Below are 27,932 nucleotides of genomic sequence, written 5' to 3'. Positions count from 1 at the left end.
GATTGGTTGATTACGTCCAGCCATCCACCAATCAGCATGCTGTCAGCCATTCCCCATCTGGCTACACAAAGCTGCCCCCGGCCGCTCTGACGGTGATTACACACAATCAGGGCAGCACATGTTACCTTATGGAAAGTCTGATGGGAGTTATACAAGCTATGCACGCCCCAGCACTTTATCAGTATAGTGTTCCCTGTTTTCCCGCAGTTACACGAGGGCTTGGTCCAGAGCAGGTGATTGGGGGAGTGGGGCATATTGAAGGGGCAGGGGTATCTCTCATTGGCACTTCTGGGCATACACCAACTTCCCTGCATACTACAAGGGGATCTCGCTGCTGCCCAGCACAGCACAGCGGAGGTGACCAGCATTTCCACAGACCCTTCCAGCACATCTTCAAAGACCCCCGTAATCATGAGTCCCAGTGTGCCCATATATTAAGCTGGCTCTGGTCCTGCATAATCCTACAATGTGTCACTATTATCCCAAAGCAGCTGTTAGGCCAAAGGCTGGTGATAGCGGAGCACACAGAATACTGTAACAGCTGTTACTCTCAGTGTACACTTATTAACTTCAGCTGTTGTGTTAATATATAGTATATTATAGTGTGTGTGTGTGTGTGTGTGTGTGTGTGTGTGTGTGTGTGTGTGTGTGTGTGTGTGTGTGTGTGTGTGTGTGTGTGTGTGTGTGTGTGTGTGTGTGTGTAATCTATTTATTGATATTGGCTTTTGTTTCAGGATAAATGGGAGAAGTTGGTCCCAGACCAGAAGCCGGTGGAGCTCTTCCATCATGTCAGTCTCATGACCCTGGACTCCATCATGAAATGCGCCTTCAGTTACCACAGCGACTGCCAGAATGACAGGTTGGTACATGGTATTTAGGGGTCTAGTTACTAAGCCTTGGATGGAGATAAAAGTCCTCACACAATATTCTGTCAGCAGTGTGATGCTCTAGGACGGGGATAGGCAATGTCTGGCACTACCGCTGCCGTGGAACTACACATACCAGCATGCGCTGCCACAGTTTTGTTGTTAGGGCATGCTGGAGGGTGTAGTTCTACAGCAGCTGCCTTTATGAATTTTTGTTATTTAAATCTCGCAGCTATTGTATATTTGCCAAAATCTCAGCCATTGCCCCACTGGTGGGCTCGGTTCTGGGGCTACTTTACAGAAATCTTGCTGCATTGACAAAATCCTTCTCATCTGCAGTCAGGCTTCTGCCCCCTACAGGCCATGGAGACTTTCCTCCCTAAAGTGGCCATTGCACCTGCTCACCGCTAATTATAGGGGGTCACTTCTCCCTACTCATCCTATCTGGCACATCCCCTCCTCCTCTCCTGCATCCTTTGGGGACCCTCAAACTCTGCTCCTGGCCTCTGCTGGCCTCTTTCCTTTGGTGAACTAATACATTTTCATGGCCTCTGCTACCATGTCTGTGCACAGATGTCTCCTCCGCTGACCTCCCTCGTTTTATTTTATTACTTCATTTAAACTTTTTCTCCTCCTTATCCAGTTGGTTGTTCCAATACTACCTAAATCATGTCCAGATCCAATCTCATCCTCATCCCAATGTGATTCCCCCGTCTTTTATTCTATCTCTCACTGGGGCCTCGCACCCAGTCCTCCATGCCAGCTTAATAGGTGTCATCATTAACCCTGGCTTCTGCTAGTTTCACACATGTGCTCGCTTGCTCTGTCATGTTGCTACTTTACAACATTAGCCATAACATGCCCCTTTCTCACACAGCTACTGGGTAGTAATAGCCTCTGGATTTGAAACAGGTATCCACAATTTTAAGCCATGCAAAACCGTCCTCATTTTTATTTAATGTTTTGACTAGTAACCACCCGATGTAGTAATTGCCCCCGGCCAGCATAATAACTGCAAAAAAATTAGCTATATTTTTAAGAAACTGTTGAACTGGGGCATGAAGGGCCCCCGGGGATGGGCAATGGTAGGGGCCCCGGGATTGGCAATGGTAGGGGCCCCCGGGGATGGGCAATGGTAGGGGCCCCCAGGGATGGGCAATGGTAGAGGCCCCCGGGGATGGGCAATGGTAGGGGCCCATTCTTAAAGAGGCTTGGCCAACCATTATAGAGGATGTAGCCTGCATGGATACTACATTGCCTGGTCTGTTCATCCATGTTCCTGCTCTACCAGGTAACTGACCCTGTAACAGTGTATTTACAGTAAGTGCACTGTCTGAAAGCTGACATTAGAAGAGGAGGTGGGGCCCACCAGGGATTTCCCCTGTATCCCTGTGGGCCAGTCCGAACTTGTCCCCACACCAAAAGCTATATAGAACTAGTGCCCAATACCCAATGCTAATAGCTGCAAAATCAGGAGAACAAACAGCGTAGTCCCCCAGAAGACAACACTATCAGCTCTAGGCCTTGACAGACTGGGCTTTAGAAGTCATAGTTTGAGGTCCCCCTGCCATGATGTCCAGCAGTCCCAGACTGTTCAGTTCAGGGTTGAACATCGTAGGACAGTGGTTCCAAAACTTTCTTGACTCACAGCGCTCTATAGGATCAATATTTATTTCACTGCACCCCTAAGCCCAAAGTAAATTGTACTTACCTGTCGCCCTTAGGGTCAGATATGTGATGGGGTCAGGGTTTAAATTCTGTTTCTTCCTGTATTTTATGATTGGCAGCCACCAGCACTGTCCTGCACCACCAATCCCTGGCACCTCTGCAAGTGCCCTGCGGCACCCCAGGGTTCCTCGGGACCCAGTTTGGAAACCACTGCCGTATAACCAGCCCTGTGCTGACAACACTAAGACTCCTCCCTTACTCGGGTAACAATAGGTGCAGGGCAATGAAAGAGTCAAAATACAGATTTTTATAAGTTCTTATAAATGTTATTTTTCCTGAATAGCTTCTGATGTCTCCAGCAGGTAGAGGCTTTGCCATCTGTGTTATATTTGTATTTACACGTCCATTTGCAGCCTATGGAGCCTGTGTGAGTGTAGAGGTTTGGTTGTTCCAATGCGTTTGTCCATCTCTTCTCTTCCCTTTCTGGAAGCTGAGTCCTGTTGTTAGTTCTTGTAAAGTAATTATACTTGTCTTTGTATGAGAGGTGTACAGGTGGTTTACCTTTGTTTTCCCTTGGTAAATACCCACCAGGTCTTGGCTTTGTACTCTCATCCATAGTGCCCAACCCTACGATGAATGTTTGTTCAGCAGATTTATTGTTGTATCTCTTCTGTTGCTCAGTTTAGCAGATGTATTGTTGTATCTCTTCTGTTGCTCAGTTTAGCAGATGTATTGTTGTATCTCTTCTGTTGCTCAGTTTAGCAGATGTATTGTTGTATCTCTTCTGTTGCTCAGTTTAGCAGATGTATTGTATCTCTTCTGTTGCTCAGTTTAGCAGATGTATTGTTGTATTTCTTCTGTTGCTCAGTTTAGCAGATGTATTGTTGTATGACTTCTATTGCTCAGTTTAGCAGATGTATTATAGTATCTCTTCTGTTGCTCAGTTTAGGAGATGTATTGTTGTATCTCTTCTGTTGCTCAGTTTAGCAGATGTATTGTTGTATTTCTTCTGTTGCTCAGTTTAGGAGATGTATTGTTGTATTTCTTCTGTTACTCAGTTTAGCAGATGTATTGTTGTATCTCTTCTGTTGCTCAGTTTAGCAGATGTATTGTTGTATCCCTTCTGTTGCTCAGTTTAGCAGATGTATTGTATCTCTTCTGTTGCTCAGTTTAGCAGATGTATTGTTGTATTTCTTCTGTTGCTCAGTTTAGCAGATGTATTGTTGTATGTCTTCTATTGCTCAGTTTAGCAGATGTATTGTTGTATCTCTTCTGTTGCTCAGTTTAGGAGATGTATTGTTGTATCTCTTCTGTTGCTCAGTTTAGCAGATGTATTGTTGTATTTCTTCTGTTGCTCAGTTTAGGAGATGTATTGTTGTATTTCTTCTGTTACTCAGTTTAGCAGATGTATTGTTGTATCTCTTCTGTTGCTCAGTTTAGCAGATGTATTGTTGTATCCCTTCTGTTGCTCAGTTTAGCAGATGTATTGTTGTATCTCTTCTGTTGCTCAGTTTAGCAGATGTATTGTTGTATCTCTTCTGTTGCTCGGTTAGGAGATGTATTGTTGTATCTCTTCTGTTGCTCAGTTTAGCAGATGTATTGTTGTATCTCTTCTGTTGCTCAGTTTAGCAGATGTATTGTTGTATCTCTTCTGTTGCTCAGTTTAGCAGATGTATTGTTGTATCTCTTCTGTTGCTCAGTTTAGCAGATGTATTGTTGTATCTCTTCTGTTGCTCGGTTAGGAGATGTATTGTTGTATCTCTTCTGTTGCTCAGTTTAGCAGATGTATTGTTGTATCTCTTCTATTGCTCAGTTTAGCAGATGTATTGTTGTATCTCTTCTGTTGCTTGGTTAGCAGATGTATTGTTGTATCTCTTCTGTTGCTCAGTTTAGCAGATGTATTGTTGTATCTCTTCTGTTGCTCAGTTTAGCAGATGTATTGTTGTATCCCTTCTGTTGCTCAGTTTAGCAGATGTATTGTTGTATCTCTTCTGTTGCTCAGTTTAGCAGATGTATTGTTGTATCTCTTCTGTTGCTCGGCTAGGAGATGTATTGTTGTATCTCTTCTGTTGCTCAGTTTAGCAGATGTATTGTTGTATCTCTTCTGTTGCTCAGTTTAGCAGATGTATTGTTGTATCTCTTCTGTTGCTCAGTTTAGCAGATGTATTGTTGTATCTCTTCTGTTGCTTGGTTAGCAGATGTATTGTTGTATCTCTTCTGTTGCTCAGTTTAGCAGATGTATTGTTGTATCTCTTCTGTTGCTCAGTTTAGCAGATGTATTGTTGTATCCCTTCTGTTGCTCAGTTTAGCAGATGTATTGTTGTATCTCTTCTGTTGCTCAGTTTAGCAGATGTATTGTTGTATCTCTTCTGTTGCTCGGTTAGGAGATGTATTGTTGTATCTCTTCTGTTGCTCAGTTTAGCAGATGTATTGTTGTATCTCTTCTGTTGCTCAGTTTAGCAGATGTATTGTTGTATCTCTTCTGTTGCTCAGTTTAGCAGATGTATTGTTGTATCTCTTCTGTTGCTCAGTTTAGCAGATGTATTGTTGTATCTCTTCTGTTGCTCGGTTAGGAGATGTATTGTTGTATCTCTTCTGTTGCTCAGTTTAGCAGATGTATTGTTGTATCTCTTCTATTGCTCAGTTTAGCAGATGTATTGTTGTATCTCTTCTGTTGCTTGGTTAGCAGATGTATTGTTGTATCTCTTCTGTTGCTCAGTTTAGCAGATGTATTGTTGTATCTCTTCTGTTGCTCAGTTTAGCAGATGTATTGTTGTATCCCTTCTGTTGCTCAGTTTAGCAGATGTATTGTTGTATCTCTTCTGTTGCTCAGTTTAGCAGATGTATTGTTGTATCTCTTCTGTTGCTCGGCTAGGAGATGTATTGTTGTATCTCTTCTGTTGCTCAGTTTAGCAGATGTATTGTTGTATCTCTTCTGTTGCTCAGTTTAGCAGATGTATTGTTGTATCTCTTCTGTTGCTCAGTTTAGCAGATGTATTGTTGTATCTCTTCTGTTGCTCAGTTTAGCAGATGTATTGTTGTATCTCTTCTGTTGCTCAGTTTAGCAGATGTATTGTTGTATCTCTTCTGTTGCTCAGTTTAGCAGATGTATTGTTGTATCTCTTCTGTTGCTCGGTTAGGAGATGTATTGTTGTATCTCTTCTGTTGCTCGGTTAGGAGATGTATTGTTGTATCTCTTCTGTTGCTCGGTTAGGAGATGTATTGTTGTATCTCTTCTGTTGCTCGGTTAGGAGATGTATTGTTGTATCTCTTCTGTTGCTCAGTTTAGCAGATGTATTGTTGTATCTCTTCTATTGCTCAGTTTAGCAGATGTAATGTTGTATCTCTTCTGTTGCTTGGTTAGCAGATGTATTGTTGTATCTCTTCTGTTGCTCGGTTAGGAGATGTATTGTTGTATCTCTTCTGTTGCTCAGTTTAGCAGATGTATTGTTGTATCTCTTCTATTGCTCAGTTTAGCAACATCCTGGGGGTTTCCCCTCCGGCATCCTGCGGGTTTCCCCTCCGGCTACATCTTCCGGCTACGTCCTCCGGCTCCGTCCTCCGGCTCCGTCCTCCGGCTCCGTCCTCTGGCTCCATCCTCCAGCAGGATACTGCGGGTTTCCCCTCCGGCTCCATCCTCCAGCAGGATCCTGCGGATTTCCCCTCTGGCTCCGTCCTCCGGCAGCATCCTCCGGGTCTCCCCTGCGGCTGTATCCTGCGGGTCTCCCCTCTGGCTCCATCCTCCGGCTGCATCCTGTGGGTCTCCCCTCCGGCTTCGTCCTCCGGCTGCATTCTCCGGGTCTCCCCTCTGACTCCATCCTCCGGCTGCATCCTCCAGATCTCCCATCCGGCTCCATCCTCTGGCTACGTCCTCCGGGTCTCCCATCCAGCTCTGTCCTCTGGCTGCATCCTGCGAGTCTCCCCTCCAGCTCCGTCCTCCGGCTGCATCCTGCGGGTTTCCACTCTGACTCCATCGTCCGGCTGCATCCTCCAGGTCTCCCATCCAGCTCCATCCTCTGGCTACGTCCTCTGGGTCTCCCATCCAGCTCTGTCCTCTGGCTGCATCCTGCGGGTCTCCCCTCTGGCTTCGTCCTCCAGCTGCACCCTCCAGGTCTCCCATCCGGCTCCATCCTCTGGCTACGTCCTCTGGGTCTCCCATCCAGCTCTGTCCTCTGGCTGCATCCTGCGGGTCTCCCCTCCAGCTCCGTCCTCCGGCTGCATCCTGCGGGTTTTCCCTCCGGCTCCATTCTCCGGCTACGTCCTCTGGGTCTCCCATCCGGCTCCGTCCTCCGGCTTCATCCTGCGGGTTTCTCCTCCGGCTCCATTCTCCAGCTACGTCCTCCGGGTCTCCCATCTGGCTCTGTCCTCTGGCCGCATCCTGCGGGTTTCCCCTCCGGCTCCATTCTCCGGCTACGTCCTCTGGGTCTCCCATCCGGCTCCGTCCTCCGGCTGCATCCTGCGGGTCTTCCCTCCGGCTCCGTCCTCGGGAAGTTCTGTTTTTAGAATTCCTATTTTAACTGATTGTTTAATAAAGAACAGTATAAATTGTATAAATAGAGGCAATAAACAGCCCCATCCCTATCCTTGACAAAGGACCCAGCGAGGTCCGAAGCGCGTTGGTGCAGGAGAGCTTGAAGTCACGCTGAGCAGTCCTCACTGGTAAGCCCGCACGATACCCGGCGGCTGACGTCACATCTACAGCACCGCAAGCAGAGTTGTGATCCGGACGGAGAAGGCACCCCGTGTAAGGGAGAAGATTGCCGCTACCACCGGACACTCTCAGGTATAGTAAGGGACAGTTAGGAGAGGAACGGGCACATGGACTTATCATTCACAGGAGCACTGGGAAGTTACCAGCAAGCCTCAACTCTCACACTTAGTCTCAAAAGACTATAAACATATATTTGTTGTTTGTTTGTCCGCTCAGTCTATTACAAGCGCTTAAATATTATTTTATACTGATAACAAGCGCCATTAGATGACGCTTGTTCTCGTATACCCACTCTTTCCTATGGGAAGGAGTTCCAGGGATGCAAAGAGGGATCTGAGCGGATCCCTCCACCGCCTCCTCAACATTTTCATGACAGCTTTGCGCATGCGCGACCTTAGGTTACGCATCCGCAGAAGCTGGCCACCGGGACAGGTAAGAAATGCAGCTACTTCTGTAGCTGCACTAATAGCGGAGACAGCGGCTTTTTGGAACAGTTGTCTCTGCACCGGAGCAATGATGAATCGCTAGAGTGTTAAGTATTCCCCGCAGCCCCCATTGAAGAATAGACCCCTAAGAGAGAATTGTATGAAATATTAGAGAGAGAAAGCGATGGTTGCTTTGGGCAAATTCACTCAGCTTCTGTCATGTTATAGACTGTACACAGAAGAAAAGAGATTTGCCCTACAGCACACTGCAGCAAAAACAATACTTAAATCCTACATGATAATAGAGATTTAGAGGTATTGGTTACACATATTTGCAAATATATGAATAAGCGCCAGGCCAATCATCAAGGCTCCTCTATACTGGCATCCCTAACATTAAGGGGCTCACGTCCGTGAAGCAAGGCACCCCAAAAAAATTCCAGTTAAGGGCCATCCCCAGGGCATCACACGAAAAAGGGGAAAAAGGTGATAGTGAAGTATAAAGAAAAGATGTGTAAGGATAAATCAATAAGTGTTAATGAAATGATAAAGAATTAAAATGACATAAATAATGTACAAAAGTGATAAAAGTATTATCTGTGAATTAAGTGGTGATGCCATGAGAAAGGTCCAGCCAGAACAACCCTGGGGGCCCCACTCCCAAATGCTCACCCCAAAATAATAATGGTACTACTCCCTCCTGCCTCAGCGGTGATACTACTCCCTTTTGCCTCAGTGGTGGTACTACTCCCTTTTGCCTCAGCGGTGGTACTACTCCCTTCTGCCTCAGTGGTGATACTACTCCCTTTTGCCTCAGTGGTGGTACTACTCCCTTTTGCCTCAGCGGTGGTACTACTCCCTTCTGCCTCAGTGGTGGTACTTCTTCCTTTTGCCTCAGTGGTGATACTACTCTCTTCTGCCTCAGCGGTGGTACTACTCCCTTTTGCCTCAGTGGTGCTACTACTCCCTCCTGCCTCAGCGGTGGTACTACTCTCTTCTGCCTCAGCGGTGGTACTACTCCCTTCTGCCTCTGCAGTGATTATCTCTTTCTGTCACTCATCATGTGACTTGTTTCTCCTGAAGCTCTGTGCCAGCAAAAATATAGGTGACCTCCTGCTGCATTAAAAGCAAGGCCTTCCCAGTAGGTAGTCATAGCACAAACCAGAGTAGTGAGCAGTGTAATAATGAACTAGCATGACAGAGTGGCAGATCCAGCATGGCAACGCTACATTCCACCACCCACAAGATGAAGCGAGCAGCCACATGACTGATAAAGTGCGATTGGTAAATAGACTTGGGATTTGTGCATGAGTCAGTGACTATGGTTTTAACTCAGAGCAATGTACAAATCAGTTAGAGTGCACAGAGATATGGCTACCATGTGGTTACATCCACCACTACTAATTGTCATTATTCTTTTTAGCCGTTACTGGTATAAACTCTAATATGCTGGCTATTTACTTTAGCTTTCCTTCTTTTCTCCCTTTGAAATACAGTGCCTAGTTACTCACATGAACTCTGCAGGTTTCACTGGAATATTTATTGTAGTATTTTTATTGTGCTGTACAGTATCTATACCCATTGCAGAATATGATATTTTGTCTAAACATTAATCTGCAAGAAAGATTGTGGGATGAAACTTTACTTTGACCATTACATGTAGTCTTCATAACATGTACTGTAGGATTAATAAAACAAGATTCTTAGAAGAGTTAACACAGTTATAACAAGGAATAACTACAATAGTGATGACTTCGGGCATAATGTCACCTGCTGTCCCTCTAGTACACTTTGCCTGAAGCTATTACTATTCTCTAACACTACCATCCCAGTGCTGGTTTCTCAGATTCCCTCTCCCTTTAGATTGTAAAGTCATTAACAGGCATCTCACAACTATCTGTTCAATATTCACACATTCCCCATCCACCTTGTACATTCTTGTCCTCTTTCCGTGTGTAGTGTGATTAGTTACTTCATACTGACTGTCAGTGTTTGGTGGCACCTTATAAATAATGATTTCCCACCACTGTGCTGCAGTGGTGTCTATAAAGCAACATGGCAGCTACTGACGTCACTGCTCCATTGACCATATTACTGACTTTGGCACCTGACGTCCCTAACATAGCGCTGTGCTGCTTCCTTTGTGTCTCTGTGCAGTAATAGTAACATAGCGCTGTGCTGCTTCATTTGTGTCTTTGTGCAGTAATAGTAACATAGCGCTGTGCTACTTCCTTTGTGTCTCTGTGCAGTAATAGTAACATAGCGCTGTGCTGCTTCCTTTGTGTCTCTGTGCAGTAATAGTAACATAGCGCTGTGCTGCTTCATTTGTGTCTTTCTGCAGTAATAGTAACATAGCGCTGTGCTGCTTCCTTTGTGTCTCTGTGCAGTAATAGTAACATTGCGCTGTGCTGCTTCCTGTGTGTCTCTGTGCAGTAATAGTAACATAGCGCTGTGCTGCTTCCTGTGTGTCTTTGTGTAGTAATAGTAACATAGCGCTGTGCTGCTTCCTTTGTGTCTCTGTGCAGTAATAGTAACATAGCACTGTGCTGCTTCCTGTGTGTCTTTGTGCAGTAATAGTAACATAGCACTGTGCTGCTTCCTCTGTGTCTCTGTGCAGTAATAGTAACATAGCGCTGTGCTGCTTCCTGTGTGTCTTTGTGCAGTAATAGTAACATAGCGCTGTGCTGCTTCCTTTGTGTCTCTGTGCAGTAATAGTAACATAGCGCTGTGCTGCTTCCTCTGTGTCTCTGTGCAGTAATAGTAAGATAGCGCTGTGCTGCTTCCTCTGTGTCTCTGTGCAGTAATAGTAACATAGAGCTGTGCTGCTTCCTTTGTGTCTCTGTGCAGTAATAGTAACATAGCACTGTGCTGCTTCCTGTGTGTCTTTGTGCAGTAATAGTAACATAGCACTGTGCTGCTTCCTCTGTGTCTCTGTGCAGTAATAGTAACATAGCGCTGTGCCGCTTCCTGTGTGTCTTTGTGCAGTAATAGTAACATAGCGCTGTGCTGCTTCCTTTGTGTCTCTGTGCAGTAATAGTAACATAGCGCTGTGCTGCTTCCTTTGTGTCTCTGTGCAGTAATAGTAACATAGCGCTGTGCTGCTTCCTTTGTGTCTCTGTGCAGTAATAGTAACATAGTGCTGTGCTGCTTCCTTTGTGTCTCTGTGCAGTAATAGTAAGATAGCGCTGTGCTGCTTCCTCTGTGTCTCTGTGCAGTAATAGTAACATAGCGCTGTGCTGCTTCCTTTGTGTCTCTGTGCAGTAATAGTAACATAGCTCTGTGCTGCTTCCTCTGTGTCTCTGTGCAGTGATAGTAACATAGCGCTGTGCTGCTTCCTTTGCGTCTCTGTGCAGTCATAGTAACATAGCTCTGTGCTGCTTCCTTTGTGCAGTAATAGTAACATAGCTCTGTGCTGCTTCCTTTGTGTCTCTGTGCAGTAATAGTAACATAGCGCTGTGCTGCTTCCTTTGTGTCTCTGTGCAGTAATAGTGACATAGCGCTGTGCTGCTTCCTTTGTGCAGTAATAGTAACATAGCGCTGTGCTGTTTCCTTTGTGTCTCTGTGCAGTAATAGTAACATAGCGCTGTGCTGCTTCCTTTGTGTCTTTGTGTAGTAATAGTAACATAGCGCTGGGCAGCTTCCTGTGTGTCTCTGTGCAGTAATAGTAAAATAGCGCTGTGCTGCTTCCTTTGTTTCTTTGTGCAGTAATAGTAACATAGCGCTGTGCTGCTTCCTTTGTGTCTCTGTGCAGTAATAGTAACATAGCTCTGTGCTGCTTCCTCTGTGTCTCTGTGCAGTAATAGTAACATAGCGCTGTGCTGCTTCCTTTGTGTCTCTGTGCAGTAATAGTAACATAGCGCTGTGCTGCTTCCTCTGTGTCTCTGTGCAGTAATAGTAACATAGCGCTGTGCTGCTTCCTGTGTGACTTTGTGCAGTAATAGTAACATAGCTCTGTGTTGCTTCCTTTGTGTCTTTGTGCAGTAATAGTAACATAGCTCTGTGCTGCTTCCTGTGTGTCTTTGTGCAGTAATAGTAACATAGCGTTGTGCTGCTTCCTGTGTGACTTTGTGCAGTAACAGTAACATAGCGCTGTGCTGCTTCCTGTGTGACTTTGTGCAGTAATAGTAACATAGCGCTGTGCTGCTTCCTGTGTGACTTTGTGCAGTAATAGTAACATAGCTCTGTGATGCTTCCTTTGTGTCTTTGTGCAGTAATAGTAACATAGCTCTGTGCTGCTTCCTGTGTGTCTTTGTGCAGTAACAGTAACATAGCGCTGTGCTGCTTCCTGTGTGACTTTGTGCAGTAATAGTAACATAGCTCTGTGTTGCTTCCTTTGTGTCTTTGGGCAGTAACAGTAACATAGCGCTGTTCTGCTTCCTGTGTGACTTTGTGCAGTAATAGTAACATAGCTCTGTGTTGCTTCCTTTGTGTCTTTGTGCAGTAAAAGTAACATAGCGCTGTGCTGCTTCCTTTGTTTCTTTGTGGAGTAATAGCAACATAGCTCTGTGCTGCTTCCTTTGTGCAGTAATAGTAACATAGCGCTGTGCTGCTTCCTGTGTGTCTTTGTGTAGTAATAGTAACATAGCGCTGTGCAGCTTCCTTTGTGCAGTAATAGTAACATAGCGCTGTGCTGCTTCCTCTGTGTCTCTGTGCAGTAATAGTAACATAGCGCTGTGCTGCTTCCTTTGTGTCTCTGTGCAGTAATAGTAAAATAGCTCTGTGCTGCTTCCTTTGTGTCTCTGTGCAGTAATAGTAAAATAGCTCTGTGCTGCTTCCTTTGTGTCTTTTGTGCAGTAATAGCAGACCCTTCAACATGACCCGTTCCATTAGGTACAAAATGCTCTGCTCCTGTACTTCCTTATTAATTGATGATTGCAACCACGTGTGTAGAAACACTTGTCTCATCAATCACCTACCTCACCACAGGTGACTGCAATCATTAATTATGTGGGAAGTCCAGGAACAGAGCATTTTGTACCTAATGGATCGGGTCATGTTGGAGGGTAGGCAATAGTAACATAGCGCTGTGCTGCTTCCTGTGTGACTCTGTGCAGTAATAGTAACATAGCGCTGTGCTGCTTCCTGTGTGACTCTGTGCAGTAATAGTAACATAGCGCTGTGCTGCTTCCTTTGTGTCTCTGTGCAGTAATAGTAAAATAGCTCTGTGCTGCTTCCTTTGTGTCTCTGTGCAGTAATAGTAAAATAGCTCTGTGCTGCTTCCTTTGTGTCTTTTGTGCAGTAATAGCAGACCCTTCAACATGACCCGTTCCATTAGGTACAAAATGCTCTGCTCCTGTACTTCCTTATTAATTGATGATTGCAACCACGTGTGTAGAAACACTTGTCTCATCAATCACCTACCTCACCACAGGTGACTGCAATCATTAATTATGTGGGAAGTCCAGGAACAGAGCATTTTGTACCTAATGGATCGGGTCATGTTGGAGGGTAGGCAATAGTAACATAGCGCTGTGCTGCTTCCTGTGTGACTCTGTGCAGTAATAGTAACATAGCGCTGTGTTGCTTCCTGTGTGACTCTGTGCAGTAATAGTAACATAGCGCTGTGCTGCTTCCTTTGTGTCTCTGTGCAGTAATAGTAACATAGCGCTGTGCTGCTTCCTATGTGTCTCTGTGCAGTAATAGTAACATAGCGCTGTGCTGCTTGCTTTGTGTCTCTGTGCAGTAATAGTAACATAGCGCTGTGCTGCTTGCTTTGTGCAGTAATAGTAAAATAGCGCTATGCTGCTTGCTTTGTGCATTAATAGTAACATAGCGCTGTGCTGCTTCCTTTGTGTCTCTGTGCAGTAATAGTAACATAGCTCTGTGCTGCTTCCTGTGTGTCTTTGTGCAGTAACAGTAACATAGCGCTGTGCTGCTTCCTGTGTGACTTTGTGCAGTAATAGTAACATAGCTCTGTGTTGCTTCCTTTGTGTCTTTGGGCAGTAACAGTAACATAGCGCTGTTCTGCTTCCTGTGTGACTTTGTGCAGTAATAGTAACATAGCTCTGTGTTGCTTCCTTTGTGTCTTTGTGCAGTAAAAGTAACATAGCGCTGTGCTGCTTCCTTTGTTTCTTTGTGGAGTAATAGCAACATAGCTCTGTGCTGCTTCCTTTGTGCAGTAATAGTAACATAGCGCTGTGCTGCTTCCTGTGTGTCTTTGTGTAGTAATAGTAACATAGCACTGTGCAGCTTCCTTTGTGCAGTAATAGTAACATAGCGCTGTGCTGCTTCCTCTGTGTCTCTGTGCAGTAATAGTAACATAGCGCTGTGCTGCTTCCTTTGTGTCTCTGTGCAGTAATAGTAAAATAGCTCTGTGCTGCTTCCTTTGTGTCTTTTGTGCAGTAATAGCAGACCCTTCAACATGACCCGTTCCATTAGGTACAAAATGCTCTGCTCCTGTACTTCCTTATTAATTGATGATTGCAACCACGTGTGTAGAAACACTTGTCTCATCAATCACCTACCTCACCACAGGTGACTGCAATCATTAATTATGTGGGAAGTCCAGGAACAGAGCATTTTGTACCTAATGGATCGGGTCATGTTGGAGGGTAGGCAATAGTAACATAGCGCTGTGCTGCTTCCTGTGTGACTCTGTGCAGTAATAGTAACATAGCGCTGTGCTGCTTCCTGTGTGACTCTGTGCAGTAATAGTAACATAGCGCTGTGCTGCTTCCTTTGTGTCTCTGTGCAGTAATAGTAAAATAGCTCTGTGCTGCTTCCTTTGTGTCTCTGTGCAGTAATAGTAAAATAGCTCTGTGCTGCTTCCTTTGTGTCTTTTGTGCAGTAATAGCAGACCCTTCAACATGACCCGTTCCATTAGGTACAAAATGCTCTGCTCCTGTACTTCCTTATTAATTGATGATTGCAACCACGTGTGTAGAAACACTTGTCTCATCAATCACCTACCTCACAACAGGTGACTGCAATCATTAATTATGTGGGAAGTCCAGGAACAGAGCATTTTGTACCTAATGGATCGGGTCATGTTGGAGGGTAGGCAATAGTAACATAGCGCTGTGCTGCTTCCTGTGTGACTCTGTGCAGTAATAGTAACATAGCGCTGTGTTGCTTCCTGTGTGACTCTGTGCAGTAATAGTAACATAGCGCTGTGCTGCTTCCTTTGTGTCTCTGTGCAGTAATAGTAACATAGCGCTGTGCTGCTTCCTATGTGTCTCTGTGCAGTAATAGTAACATAGCGCTGTGCTGCTTGCTTTGTGTCTCTGTGCAGTAATAGTAACATAGCGCTGTGCTGCTTGCTTTGTGCAGTAATAGTAAAATAGCGCTATGCTGCTTGCTTTGTGCATTAATAGTAACATAGCGCTGTGCTGCTTCCTTTGTGTCTCTGTGCAGTAATAGTAACATAGCTCTGTGCTGCTTCCTTTGTGACTCTGTGCAGTAATAGTAACAAAGCTCTGTGCTGCTTCCTTTGTGTCTCTGTGCAGTAATAGTAACATAGGACTGTGCTGCTTCCTGTGTGTCTCTGTGCAGTAATAGTAACATAGCTCTGTGCTGCTTCCTCTGTGTCTCTGTGCAGTAATAATAACAGCGCTGTGCTGCTTCCTTTGTGCAGTAATAGTAACATAGCGCTGTGCTGCTTCCTTTGTGTCTCTGTGCAGTAATAGTAACATAGCGCTGTGCTGCTTCCTTTGTGACTCTGTGCAGTAATAGTAACATAGCGCTGTGCTGATTCCTTTGAGTCTCTGTGCAGTAATAGTAACATAGCCCTGTGCTGCTTCCTTTGTGACTCTGTGCAGTAATAGTAACATAGCGCTGTGCTGCTTCCTTTGTGTCTCTGTACAGTAATAGTAACATAGCTCTGTGCTGCTTCCTGTGTGACTTTGTGCAGTAATAGTAACATAGCCCTGTGCTGCTTCCTTTGTGACTCTGTGCAGTAATAGTAACATAGCCCTGTGCTGCTTCCTTTGTGACTCTGTGCAGTAATAGTAACATAGCCCTGTGCTGCTTCCTTTGTGACTCTGTGCAGTAATAGTAACATAGCGCTGTGCTGCTTCCTGTGTGTCTCTGTGCAGTAATAGTAACATAGCGCTGTGCTGCTTCCTGTGTGACTTTGTGCAGTAATAGTAACATAGCGCTGTGCTGCTTCCTTTGGGACTTTGTGCAATAATAGTAACATAGCTCTGTGTTGCTTCCTTTGTGTCTTTGTGCAGTAAAAGTAACATAGCGCTGTGCTGCTTCCTGTGTGTCTTTGTGTAGTAATAGTAACATAGCGCCGTGCTGCTTCCTTTGTGCAGTAATAGTAACATAGCGCTGTGCTGCTTCCATTGTGTCTCTGTGCAGTAATAGTAACATAGCGCTGTGCTGCTTCCTTTGTGCAGTAATAGTAACATAGCACTGTGCTGTTTCCTTTGAGTCTCTGTGCAGTAATAGTAACATAGCGCTGTGATGCTTCCTATGTGTCTTGTGCAGTAACAGTAACATAGCGCTGTGCTGCTTCCTTTGTGTCTCTGTGCAGTAATAGTAACATAGCGCTGTGCTGCTTCCTCTGTGTCTTTGTGCAGTAATAGTAACATAGCACTGTGCTGCTTCCTCTGTGTCTCTGTGCAGTAATAGTAACATAGCGTTGTGCTGCTTCCGTTGTGTCTCTGTGCTGTAATAGAAACATAGCGCTGTGCTGCTTCCTTTGTGTCTTTGTGCAGTAATAGTAACACAGCACTGTGCTGCTTCCTGTGTGTCTTTGTGCAGTAATAGTAACATAGCTCTGTGCTGCTTCCTGTGTGTCTCTGTGCAGTAATAGTAACATAGCGCTGTGCTGCTTCCTTTGTGTCTCTGTGCAGTAATAGTAACATTACGCTGTGCTGCTTACTTTGTGTCTCTGTGCAGTAATAGTAACATAGCGCTGTGCTGCTTCCTTTGTGTCTCTGTGCAGTAATAGTAACATAGCCCTGTGCTGCTTCCTTTGTGACTCTGTGCAGTAATAGTAACATAGCCCTGTGCTGCTTCCTTTGTGACTCTGTGCAGTAATAGTAACATAGCGCTGTGCTGCTTCCTGTGTGTCTCTGTGCAGTAATAGTAACATAGCGCTGTGCTGCTTCCTGTGTGACTTTGTGCAGTAATAGTAACATAGCGCTGTGCTGCTTCCTTTGGGACTTTGTGCAATAATAGTAACATAGCTCTGTGTTGCTTCCTTTGTGTCTTTGTGCAGTAAAAGTAACATAGCGCTGTGCTGCTTCCTGTGTGTCTTTGTGTAGTAATAGTAACATAGCGCCGTGCTGCTTCCTTTGTGCAGTAATAGTAACATAGCGCTGTGCTGCTTCCATTGTGTCTCTGTGCAGTAATAGTAACATAGCGCTGTGCTGCTTCCTTTGTGCAGTAATAGTAACATAGCACTGTGCTGTTTCCTTTGAGTCTCTGTGCAGTAATAGTAACATAGCGCTGTGATGCTTCCTATGTGTCTTGTGCAGTAACAGTAACATAGCGCTGTGCTGCTTCCTTTGTGTCTCTGTGCAGTAATAGTAACATAGCGCTGTGCTGCTTCCTCTGTGTCTTTGTGCAGTAATAGTAACATAGCACTGTGCTGCTTCCTCTGTGTCTCTGTGCAGTAATAGTAACATAGCGTTGTGCTGCTTCCGTTGTGTCTCTGTGCTGTAATAGAAACATAGCGCTGTGCTGCTTCCTTTGTGTCTTTGTGCAGTAATAGTAACACAGCACTGTGCTGCTTCCTGTGTGTCTTTGTGCAGTAATAGTAACATAGCTCTGTGCTGCTTCCTGTGTGTCTCTGTGCAGTAATAGTAACATAGCGCTGTGCTGCTTCCTTTGTGTCTCTGTGCAGTAATAGTAACATTACGCTGTGCTGCTTACTTTGTGTCTCTGTGCAGTAATAGTAACATAGCGCTGTGCTGCTTCCTTTGTGTCTCTGTGCAGTAATAGTAACAGCGCTGTGCTGCTTCCTTTGTGTCTCTGTGCAGTAATAGTAACATAGCGCTGTGCTGCTTCCTCTGTGTCTCTGTGCAGTAATAGTAACATAGCGCTGTGCTGCTTCCTGTGTGTCTTTGTGCAGTAATAGTAACATAGCGCTGCGCTGCTTCCTTTGTGTCTTTGTGCAGTAATAGTAACATAGCACTGTGCTGCTTCCTCTGTGTCTCTGTGCAGTAATAGTAACATAGCGCTGTGCTGCTTCCTTTGTTTCTTTGTGCAGTAATATTAACATAGCGCTGTGCTGCTTCCTTTGTGTCTCTGTGCAGTAATAGTAACATAGCGCTGTGCTGCTTCCTTTGTGTCTCTGTGCAGTAATAGTAACATAGCGCTGTGCTGCTTCCTCTGTGTCTCTGTTCAGTAATAGTAACATAGCGCTGTGCTGCTTCCTTTGTGTCTTTGAGCTGTAATTGTAACATAGCGCTGTGCTGCTTCCTTTGTGTCTATGTGCAGTAATAGTAACATAGCGCTGTGCTGCTTCCTGTGTGACTTTGTGCAGTAATAGTAACATAGCGCTGTGTTGCTTCCTTTGTGTCTTTGTGCAGTAATAGTAACATAGTGCTGTACTGCTTCCTTTGTGTCTATGTGCAGTAATAGTAACATAGCGCTGTGCTGCTTCCTTTGTGACTTTGTGCAGTAATAGTAACATAGCGCTGTGCTGCTTCCTGTGTGACTTTGTGCAGTAATAGTAACATAGCGCTGTGTTGCTTCCTTTGTGTCTTTGTGCAGTAATAGTAACATAGTGCTGTACTGCTTCCTTTGTGTCTTTGTGCAGTAATAGTAACATAGTGCTGTGCTGCTTCCTCTGTGTCTTTGTGCAGTAATAGTAACATAGATCTGTGCTGCTTCCTGTGTGTCTCTGTGCAGTAATAGTAACATAGCGCTGTGCTGCTTCCTTTGTGACTTTGTGCAGTAATAGTAACATAGCACTGTGCTGCTTCCTGTGTGACTTTGTGCAGTACTAGTAACATAGCGCTGTGCTGCTTCCTTTGTGACTTTGTGCAGTACTAGTAACATAGCGCTGTGCTGCTTCCTTTGTGACTTTGTGCAGTAATAGTAACATAGCACTGTGCTGCTTCCTGTGTGACTTTGTGCAGTACTAGTAACATAGCGCTGTGCTGCTTCCTGTGTGACTTTGTGCAGTAATAGTAACATAGCCCTGTGCTGCTTCCTTTGTGACTCTGTGCAGTAATAGTAACATAGCGCTGTGCTGCTTCCTTTGTGTCTCTGTACAGTAATAGTAACATAGCTCTGTGCTGCTTCCTGTGTGACATTGTGCAGTAATAGTAACATAGCCCTGTGCTGCTTCCTTTGTGACTCTGTGCAGTAATAGTAACATAGCCCTGTGCTGCTTCCTTTGTGACTCTGTGCAGTAATAGTAACATAGCCCTGTGCTGCTTCCTTTGTGACTCTGTGCAGTAATAGTAACATAGCGCTGTGCTGCTTCCTGTGTGTCTCTGTGCAGTAATAGTAACATAGCGCTGTGCTGCTTCCTGTGTGACTTTGTGCAGTAATAGTAACATAGCGCTGTGCTGCTTCCTTTGGGACTTTGTGCAATAATAGTAACATAGCTCAGTGTTGCTTCCTTTGTGTCTTTGTGCAGTAAAAGTAACATAGCGCTGTGCTGCTTCCTGTGTGTCTTTGTGTAGTAATAGTAACATAGCGCCGTGCTGCTTCCTTTGTGCAGTAATAGTAACATAGCGCTGTGCTGCTTCCATTGTGTCTCTGTGCAGTAATAGTAACATAGCGCTGTGCTGCTTCCTTTGTGCAGTAATAGTAACATAGCACTGTGCTGTTTCCTTTGAGTCTCTGTGCAGTAATAGTAACATAGCGCTGTGATGCTTCCTATGTGTCTTGTGCAGTAACAGTAACATAGCGCTGTGCTGCTTCCTATGTGTCTCTGTGCAGTAATAGTAACATAGCGCTGTGCTGCTTCCTCTGTGTCTTTGTGCAGTAATAGTAACATAGCACTGTGCTGCTTCCTCTGTGTCTCTGTGCAGTAATAGTAACATAGCGCTGTGCTGCTTCCGTTGTGTCTCTGTGCCGTAATAGTAACATAGCGCTGTGCTGCTTCCTGTGTGTCTTTGTGCAGTAATAGTAACACAGCACTGTGCTGCTTCCTGTGTGTCTTTGTGCAGTAATAGTAACATAGCTCTGTGCTGCTTCCTGTGTGTCTCTGTGCAGTAATAGTAACATAGCGCTGTGCTGCTTCCTTTGTGTCTCTGTGCAGTAATAGTAACATTACGCTGTGCTGCTTACTTTGTGTCTCTGTGCAGTAATAGTAACATAGCGCTGTGCTGCTTCCTTTGTGTCTCTGTGCAGTAATAGTAACAGCGCTGTGCTGCTTCCTTTGTGTCTCTGTGCAGTAATAGTAACATAGCGCTGTGCTGCTTCCTCTGTGTCTCTGTGCAGTAATAGTAACATAGCGCTGTGCTGCTTCCTGTGTGTCTTTGTGCAGTAATAGTAACATAGCGCTGCGCTGCTTCCTTTGTGTCTTTGTGCAGTAATAGTAACATAGCACTGTGCTGCTTCCTCTGTGTCTCTGTGCAGTAATAGTAACATAGCGCTGTGCTGCTTCCTTTGTTTCTTTGTGCAGTAATATTAACATAGCGCTGTGCTGCTTCCTTTGTGTCTCTGTGCAGTAATAGTAACATAGCGCTGTGCTGCTTCCTTTGTGTCTCTGTGCAGTAATAGTAACATAGCGCTGTGCTGCTTCCTCTGTGTCTCTGTTCAGTAATAGTAACATAGCGCTGTGCTGCTTCCTTTGTGTCTTTGAGCTGTAATTGTAACATAGCGCTGTGCTGCTTCCTTTGTGTCTATGTGCAGTAATAGTAACATAGCGCTGTGCTGCTTCCTTTGTGACTTTGTGCAGTAATAGTAACATAGCGCTGTGCTGCTTCCTGTGTGACTTTGTGCAGTAATAGTAACATAGCGCTGTGTTGCTTCCTTTGTGTCTTTGTGCAGTAATAGTAACATAGTGCTGTACTGCTTCCTTTGTGTCTTTGTGCAGTAATAGTAACATAGTGCTGTGCTGCTTCCTCTGTGTCTTTGTGCAGTAATAGTAACATAGATCTGTGCTGCTTCCTGTGTGTCTCTGTGCAGTAATAGTAACATAGCGCTGTGCTGCTTCCTTTGTGACTTTGTGCAGTAATAGTAACATAGCACTGTGCTGCTTCCTGTGTGACTTTGTGCAGTACTAGTAACATAGCGCTGTGCTGCTTCCTTTGTGACTTTGTGCAGTACTAGTAACATAGCGCTGTGCTGCTTCCTTTGTGACTTTGTGCAGTAATAGTAACATAGCACTGTGCTGCTTCCTGTGTGACTTTGTGCAGTACTAGTAACATAGCGCTGTGCTGCTTCCTGTGTGACTTTGTGCAGTAATAGTAACATAGCTCTGTGTTGCTTCCTTTGTGTCTCTGTGCAGTAATAGTAACATAGCTCTGTGTTGCTTAGTGTGTGTCTCTGTGCAGTAATAGTAACATAGCGCTGTGCTGTTTCCTTTGTGTCTCTGTGCAGTAATAGTAATATAGCGCTGTGCTGCTTCCTTTGTGTCTCTGTGCAGCAATAGTAACATAGCGCTGTGCTGCTTCCTCTGTGTCTCTGTGCAGTAATAGTAACATAGCGCTGTGCTGCTTCCTGTGTGTCTTTGTGCAGTAATAGTAACATAGCGCTGTGCTGCTTCCTTTGTGTAGTAATAGTAACATAGCGCTGTACTGCTTCCTGTGTGTCTTTGTGCAGTAATAGTAACATAGCGCTGTGCTGCTTCCTGTGTGTCTTTGTGCAGTAATAGTAACATAGCGCTGTACTGCTTCCTGTGTGACTTTGTACAGTAATAGTAACATAGCTCTGTGCTGCTTCCTGTGTGTCTTTGTGCAGTAATAGTAACATAGTGCTGTACTGCTTCCTGTGTGACTTTGTACAGTAATAGTAACATAGCTCTGTGCTGCTTCCTGTGTGTCTCTGTGCAGTAATAGTAACATAGCGCTGTGCTGCTTCCTTTGTGTCTCTGTGCAGTAATAGTAACATAGCGCTGTGCTGCTTCCTTTATGTCTCTGTGCAGTAATAGTAACATAGCTCTGTGCTGCTTCCTTTGTGTCTCTGTGCAGTAATAGTAACATAGCGCTGTGCTGCTTCCTTTATGTCTCTGTGCAGTAATAGTAACATAGCTCTGTGCTGCTTCCTTTATGTCTCTGTGCAGTAATAGTAACATAGCGCTGTGCTGCTTTCTCTGTGTCTTTGTGCAGTAATAGTAACATAGCTCTGTGATGCTTCCTTTGTGTCTCTGTGCAGTAATAGTAACATAGCGCTGTGCTGCTTCCTCTGTTTCTCTGTGCAGTAATAGTAACATAGCGCTGTGCTGCTTCCTGTGTGTCTCTGTGCAGTAATAGTAACATAGCGCTGTGCTGCTTCCTGTGTGTCTCTGTGCAGTAATAGTAACATAGCTCTGTGCTGCTTCCTGTGTGTCTCTGTGCGGTAATAGTGACATAGCGCTGTGCTGCTTCCTTTGTGTCTTTGTGTAGTAATAGTAACATAGCTCTGTGCTGCTTCCTTTGTGCAGTAATAGTAACATAGCGCTGTGCTACTTCCTTTGTGTCTTTGTGCAGTAATAGTAACATAGCGCTGTGCTACTTCCTTTATGTCTCTGTGCAGTAATAGTAACATAGCTCTGTGCTGCTTCCTTTGTGTCTCTGTGCAGTAATAGTAACATAGCTCTGTGCTGCTTCCTGTGTGTCTCTGTGCAGTAATAGTAACATAGCTCTGTGCTGCTTCCTTTGTGACTCTGTGCAGTAATAGTAACAAAGCGCTGTGCTGCTTCCTTTGTGTCTCTGTGCAGTAATAGTAACATAGGACTGTCCTGCTTCCTGTGTGTCTCTGTGCAGTAATAGTAACATAGCTCTGTGCTGCTTCCACTGTGTCTCTGTGCAGTAATAATAACATAGCGCTGTGCTGCTTCCTTTGTGCAGTAATATTAACATAGCGCTGTGCTGCTTCCTTTGTGTCTCTGTGCAGTAATAGTAACATAGCGCTGTGCTGCTTCCTTTGTGACTCTGTGCAGTAATAGTAACATAGCGCTGTGCTGATTCCTTTGAGTCTCTGTGCAGTAATAGTAACATAGCCCTGTGCTGCTTCCTTTGTGACTCTGTGCAGTAATAGTAACATAGCGCTGTGCTGCTTCCTTTTTGTCTCTGTGCAGTAATAGTGACATAGCGCTGTACTGCTTCCTTTGTGTCCCTGTGCAGTAATAGTAACATAGCTCGGTGCTGCTTCCTGTGTGTCTCTGTGCAGTAATAGTAACATAGCGCTGTGCTGCTTCCTGTGTGACTTTGTGCAGTAATAGTAACATAGCGCTGTGCTGCTTCCTTTGTGACTTTGTGCAATAATAGTAACATAGCTCTGTTTTGCTTCCTTTGTGTCTTTGTGCAGTAAAAGTAACATAGCGCTGTGCTGCTTCCTGTGTGTCTCTGTGCAGTAATAGTAACATAGCGCTGTGCTGCTTCCTGTGTGACTTTGTGCAGTAATAGTAACATAGCGCTGTGCTGCTTCCTTTGTGACTTTGTGCAATAATAGTAACATAGCGCTGTGCTGCTTCCTGTGTGTCTTTGTGTAGTAATAGTAACATAGCGCTGTGCTGCTTCCTTTGTGCAGTAATAGTAACATAGCGCTGTGCTGCTTCCTTTGTGTCTCTGTGCAGTAATAGTAAAATAGCGCTGTGCTGCTTCCTTTGTGCAGTAAGAGTAACATAGCACTGTGCTGTTTCCTTTGAGTCTCTGTGCAGTAATAGTAACATAGCGCTGTGATGCTTCCTATGTGTCTTGTGCAGTAACAGTAACATAGCGCTGTGCTGCTTCCTTTGTGTCTCTGTGCAGTAATAGTAACATAGCGCTGTGCTGCTTCCTCTGTGTCTTTGTGCAGTAATAGTAACATAGCGCTGTGCTGCTTCCTCTGTGTCTCTGTGCAGTAATAGTAACATAGCCATGTGCTGCTTCCGTTGTGTCTCTGTGCTGTAATAGTAACATAGCTCTGTGCTGCTTCCTGTGTGTCTTTGTGCAGTAATAGTAACACAGCACTGTGCTGCTTCCTGTGTGTCTTTGTGCAGTAATAGTTACATAGCTCTGTGCTGCTTCCAGTGTGTCTCTGTGCAGTAATAGTAACATTACGCTATGCTGCTTACTTTGTGTCTCTGTGCAGTAATAGTAACATAGCGCTGTGCTGCTTCCTTTGTGTCTCTGTGCAGTAATAGTAACAGCGCTGTGCTGCTTCCTTTGTGTCTCTGTGCAGTAATAGTAACATAGCGCTGTGCTGCTTCCTCTGTGTCTCTGTGCAGTAATAGTAACATAGCGCTGTGCTGCTTCCTGTGTGTCTTTGTGCAGTAATAGTAACATAGCGCTGTGCTGCTTCCTTTGTGTCTTTGTGCAGTAATAGTAACATAGCACTGTGCTGCTTCCTCTGTGTCTTTGTGCAGTAATAGTAACATAGCGCTGTGCTGCTTCCTTTGTTTCTTTGTGCAGTAATATTAACATAGCGCTGTGCTGCTTCCTTTGTGTCTCTGTGCAGTAATAGTAACATAGCGCTGTGCTGCTTCCTTTGTGTCTCTGTGCAGTAATAGTAACATAGCGCTGTGATGCTTCCTCTGTGTCTCTGTTCAGTAATAGTAACATAGCGCTGTGCTGCTTCCTTTGTGTCTTTGTGCTGTAATAGTAACATAGCGCAGTGCTGCTTCCTTTGTGTCTATGTGCAGTAATAGTAACATAGCGCTCTGCTGCTTCCTTTGTGACTTTGTGCAGTAATAGTAACATAGCGCTGTGCTGCTTCCTGTGTGACTTTGTGCAGTAATAGTAAAATAGCGCTGTGTTGCTTCCTTTGTGTCTTTGTGCAGTAATAGTAACATAGAGCTGTACTGCTTCCTTTGTGTCTTTGTGCAGTAATAGTAACATAGTGCTGTGCTGCTTCCTCTGTGTCTTTGTGCAGTAATAGTAACATAGCTCTGTGCTGCTTCCTGTGTGTCTCTGTGCAGTAATAGTAACATAGCGCTGTGCTGCTTCCTTTGTGACTTTGTGCAGTAATAGTAACATAGCACTGTGCTGCTTCCTGTGTGACTTTGTGCAGTACTAGTAACATAGCGCTGTGCTGCTTCCTTTGTGACTTTGTGCAGTAATAGTAACATAGCGCTGTACTGCTTCCTGTGTGACTTTGTGCAGTAATAGTAACATAGCTCTGTGTTGCTTCCTTTGTGTCTCTGTGCAGTAATAGTAACATAGCTCTGTGTTGCTTAGTGTGTGTCTCTGTGCAGTAATAGTAACATAGCGCTGTGCTGCTTCCTTTGTGTCTCTGTGCAGTAATAGTAATATAGCGCTGTGCTGCTTCCTTTGTGTCTCTGTGCAGCAATAGTAACATAGCGCTGTGCTGCTTCCTCTGTGTCTCTGTGCAGTAATAGTAACATAGCACTGTGCTGCTTCCTGTGTGTCTTTGTGCAGTAATAGTAACATAGCGCTGTGCTGCTTCCTTTGTGTAGTAATAGTAACATAGCGCTGTACTGCTTCCTGTGTGTCTTTGTGCAGTAATAGTAACATAGCGCTGTGCTGCTTCCTGTGTGTCTTTGTGCAGTAATAGTAACATAGCGCTGTACTGCTTCCTGTGTGACTTTGTACAGTAATAGTAACATAGCTCTGTGCTGCTTCCTGTGTGTCTTTGTGCAGTAATAGTAACATAGCGCTGTGCTGCTTCCTTTGTGTCTCTGTGCAGTAATAGTAACATAGCGCTGTGCTGCTTCCTTTATGTCTCTGTGCAGTAATAGTAACATAGCTCTGTGCTGCTTCCTCTGTGTCTCTGTGCAGTAATAGTAACATAGCTCTGTGCTGCTTCCTTTGTGTCTCTGTGCAGTAATAGTAACATAGCGCTGTGCTACTTCCTTTATGTCTCTGTGCAGTAATAGTAACATAGCGCTGTGCTGCTTCCTGTGTGTCTCTGTGCAGTAATAGTAACATAGCTCTGTGCTGCTTCCTGTGTGTCTCTGTGCAGTAATAGTGACATAGCTCTGTGCTGCTTCCTTTGTGTCTCTGTGCAGTAACAGTAACATAGCTCTGTGCTGCTTCCTTTGTGACTCTGTGCAGTAATAGTAAGAAAGCGCTGTGCTGCTTCCTTTGTGTCTCTGTGCAGTAATAGTAACATAGGACTGTGCTGCTTCCTGTGTGTCTCTGTGCAGTAATAGTAACATAGCTCTGTGCTGCTTCCTCTGTGTCTCTGTGCAGTAATAGTAACATAGCGCTGTGCTGATTCCTTTGAGTTTCTGTGCAGTAATAGTAACATAGCGCTGTGCTACTTCCTCTGTGTCTCTGTGCAGTAATAGTAACATAGTGCTGTGCTGCTTTCTCTGTGTCTTTGTGCAGTAATAGTAACATAGCTCTGTGATGCTTCCTTTGTGTCTCTGTGCAGTAATAGTAACATAGCGCTGTGCTGCTTCCTCTGTTTCTCTGTGCAGTAATAGTAACATAGCTCTGTGCTGCTTCCTGTGTGTCTCTGTGCAGTAATAGTAACATAGCGCTGTGTTGCTTCCTTTGTGACTTTGTGCAGTAATAGTAACATAGCACTGTGCTGCTTCCTGTGTGACTTTGTGCAGTACTAGTAACATAGCGCTGTGCTGCTTCCTTTGTGACTTTGTGCAGTAATAGTAACATAGCGCTGTACTGCTTCCTGTGTGACTTTGTGCAGTAATAGTAACATAGCTCTGTGTTGCTTCCTTTGTGTCTCTGTGCAGTAATAGTAACATAGCTCTGTGTTGCTTAGTGTGTGTCTCTGTGCAGTAATAGTAACATAGCGCTGTGCTGCTTCCTTTGTGTCTCTGTGCAGTAATAGTAATATAGCGCTGTGCTGCTTCCTTTGTGTCTCTGTGCAGCAATAGTAACATAGCGCTGTGCTGCTTCCTCTGTGTCTCTGTGCAGTAATAGTAACATAGCGCTGTGCTGCTTCCTGTGTGTCTTTGTGCAGTAATAGTAACATAGCGCTGTGCTGCTTCCTTTGTGTAGTAATAGTAACATAGCGCTGTACTGCTTCCTGTGTGTCTTTGTGCAGTAATAGTAACATAGCGCTGTGCTGCTTCCTGTGTGTCTTTGTGCAGTAATAGTAACATAGTGCTGTACTGCTTCCTGTGTGACTTTGTACAGTAATAGTAACATAGCTCTGTGCTGCTTCCTGTGTGTCTTTGTGCAGTAATAGTAACATAGCGCTGTGCTGCTTCCTTTGTGTCTCTGTGCAGTAATAGTAACATAGCGCTGTGCTGCTTCCTTTATGTCTCTGTGCAGTAATAGTAACATAGCTCTGTGCTGCTTCCTTTGTGTCTCTGTGCAGTAATAGTAACATAGCGCTGTGCTGCTTCCTTTATGTCTCTGTGCAGTAATAGTAACATAGCGCTGTGCTACTTCCTTTATGTCTCTGTGCAGTAATAGTAACATAGTGCTGTGCTGCTTCCTGTGTGTCTCTGTGCAGTAATAGTAACATAGCTCTGTGCTGCTTCCTGTGTGTCTCTGTGCAGTAATAGTGACATAGCTCTGTGCTGCTTCCTTTGTGTCTCTGTGCAGTAACAGTAACATAGCTCTGTGCTGCTTCCTTTGTGACTCTGTGCAGTAATAGTAAGAAAGCGCTGTGCTGCTTCCTTTGTGTCTCTGTGCATTAATAGTAACATAGGACTGTGCTGCTTCCTTTGTGTCTCTGTGCATTAATAGTAACATAGCTCTGTGCTGCTTCCTGTGTGTCTCTGTGCAGTAATAGTAACATAGCCCTGTGCTGCTTCCTTTGTGACTCTGTGCAGTAATAGTAACATAGCGCTGTGCTGCTTCCTTTTTGTCTCTGTGCAGTAATAGTGACATAGCGCTGTACTGCTTCCTTTGTGTCTCTGTGCAGTAATAGTAACATAGCGCTGTGCTGCTTCCTGTTTGTCTTTGTGCAGTAATAGTAACATAGCGCTGTGCTGCTTCCTTTGTGACTCTGTGCAGTAATAGTAACATAGCGCTGTGCTGCTTCCTGTGTGTCTCTGTGCAGTAATAGTAACATAGCTCTGTGCTGCTTCCTGTGTGTCTCTGTGCAGTAATAGTGACATAGCGCTGTGCTGCTTCCTTTGTGCAGTAATAGTAACATAGCGCTGTGCTACTTCCTTTGTGACTCTGTGCAGTAATAGTAACATAGCGCTGTGCTGCTTCCTGTGTGTCTCTGTGCAGTAATAGTAACATAGCTCTGTGCTGCTTCCTTTGTGTCTCTGTGCAGTAATAGTAACATAGGACTGTGCTGCTTCCTTTGTGTCTCTGTGCAGTAATAGTAAAATAGCTCTGTGCT

General features: G+C 44.8%; 1 protein-coding gene across 1 annotated transcript in view; it reads left to right on the top strand.

The window, feature by feature from the left end:
- Positions 1-27,932, top strand: part of LOC148474693 (cytochrome P450 4B1-like) — a 358,486-nt gene that overhangs the window by 207,473 nt on the left and 123,081 nt on the right. The window contains exon 5 of the mRNA XM_088458234.1: positions 735-859. Coding sequence (XP_088314360.1) covers positions 735-859 — 125 coding nt within the window. The remainder of the gene's footprint in view (positions 1-734; positions 860-27,932) is intronic.

The sequence above is a fragment of the Taudactylus pleione genome, unplaced genomic scaffold (genome assembly GCF_031769625.1).
Source record: "Taudactylus pleione unplaced genomic scaffold, aTauple2 ptg000819l, whole genome shotgun sequence".
Taxonomy (NCBI): Eukaryota; Metazoa; Chordata; class Amphibia; order Anura; family Myobatrachidae; genus Taudactylus; species Taudactylus pleione.
The sequence above is the reverse complement of the archived record's forward strand: the minus strand, read 5'-3'. Positions and strand labels throughout refer to the sequence as shown.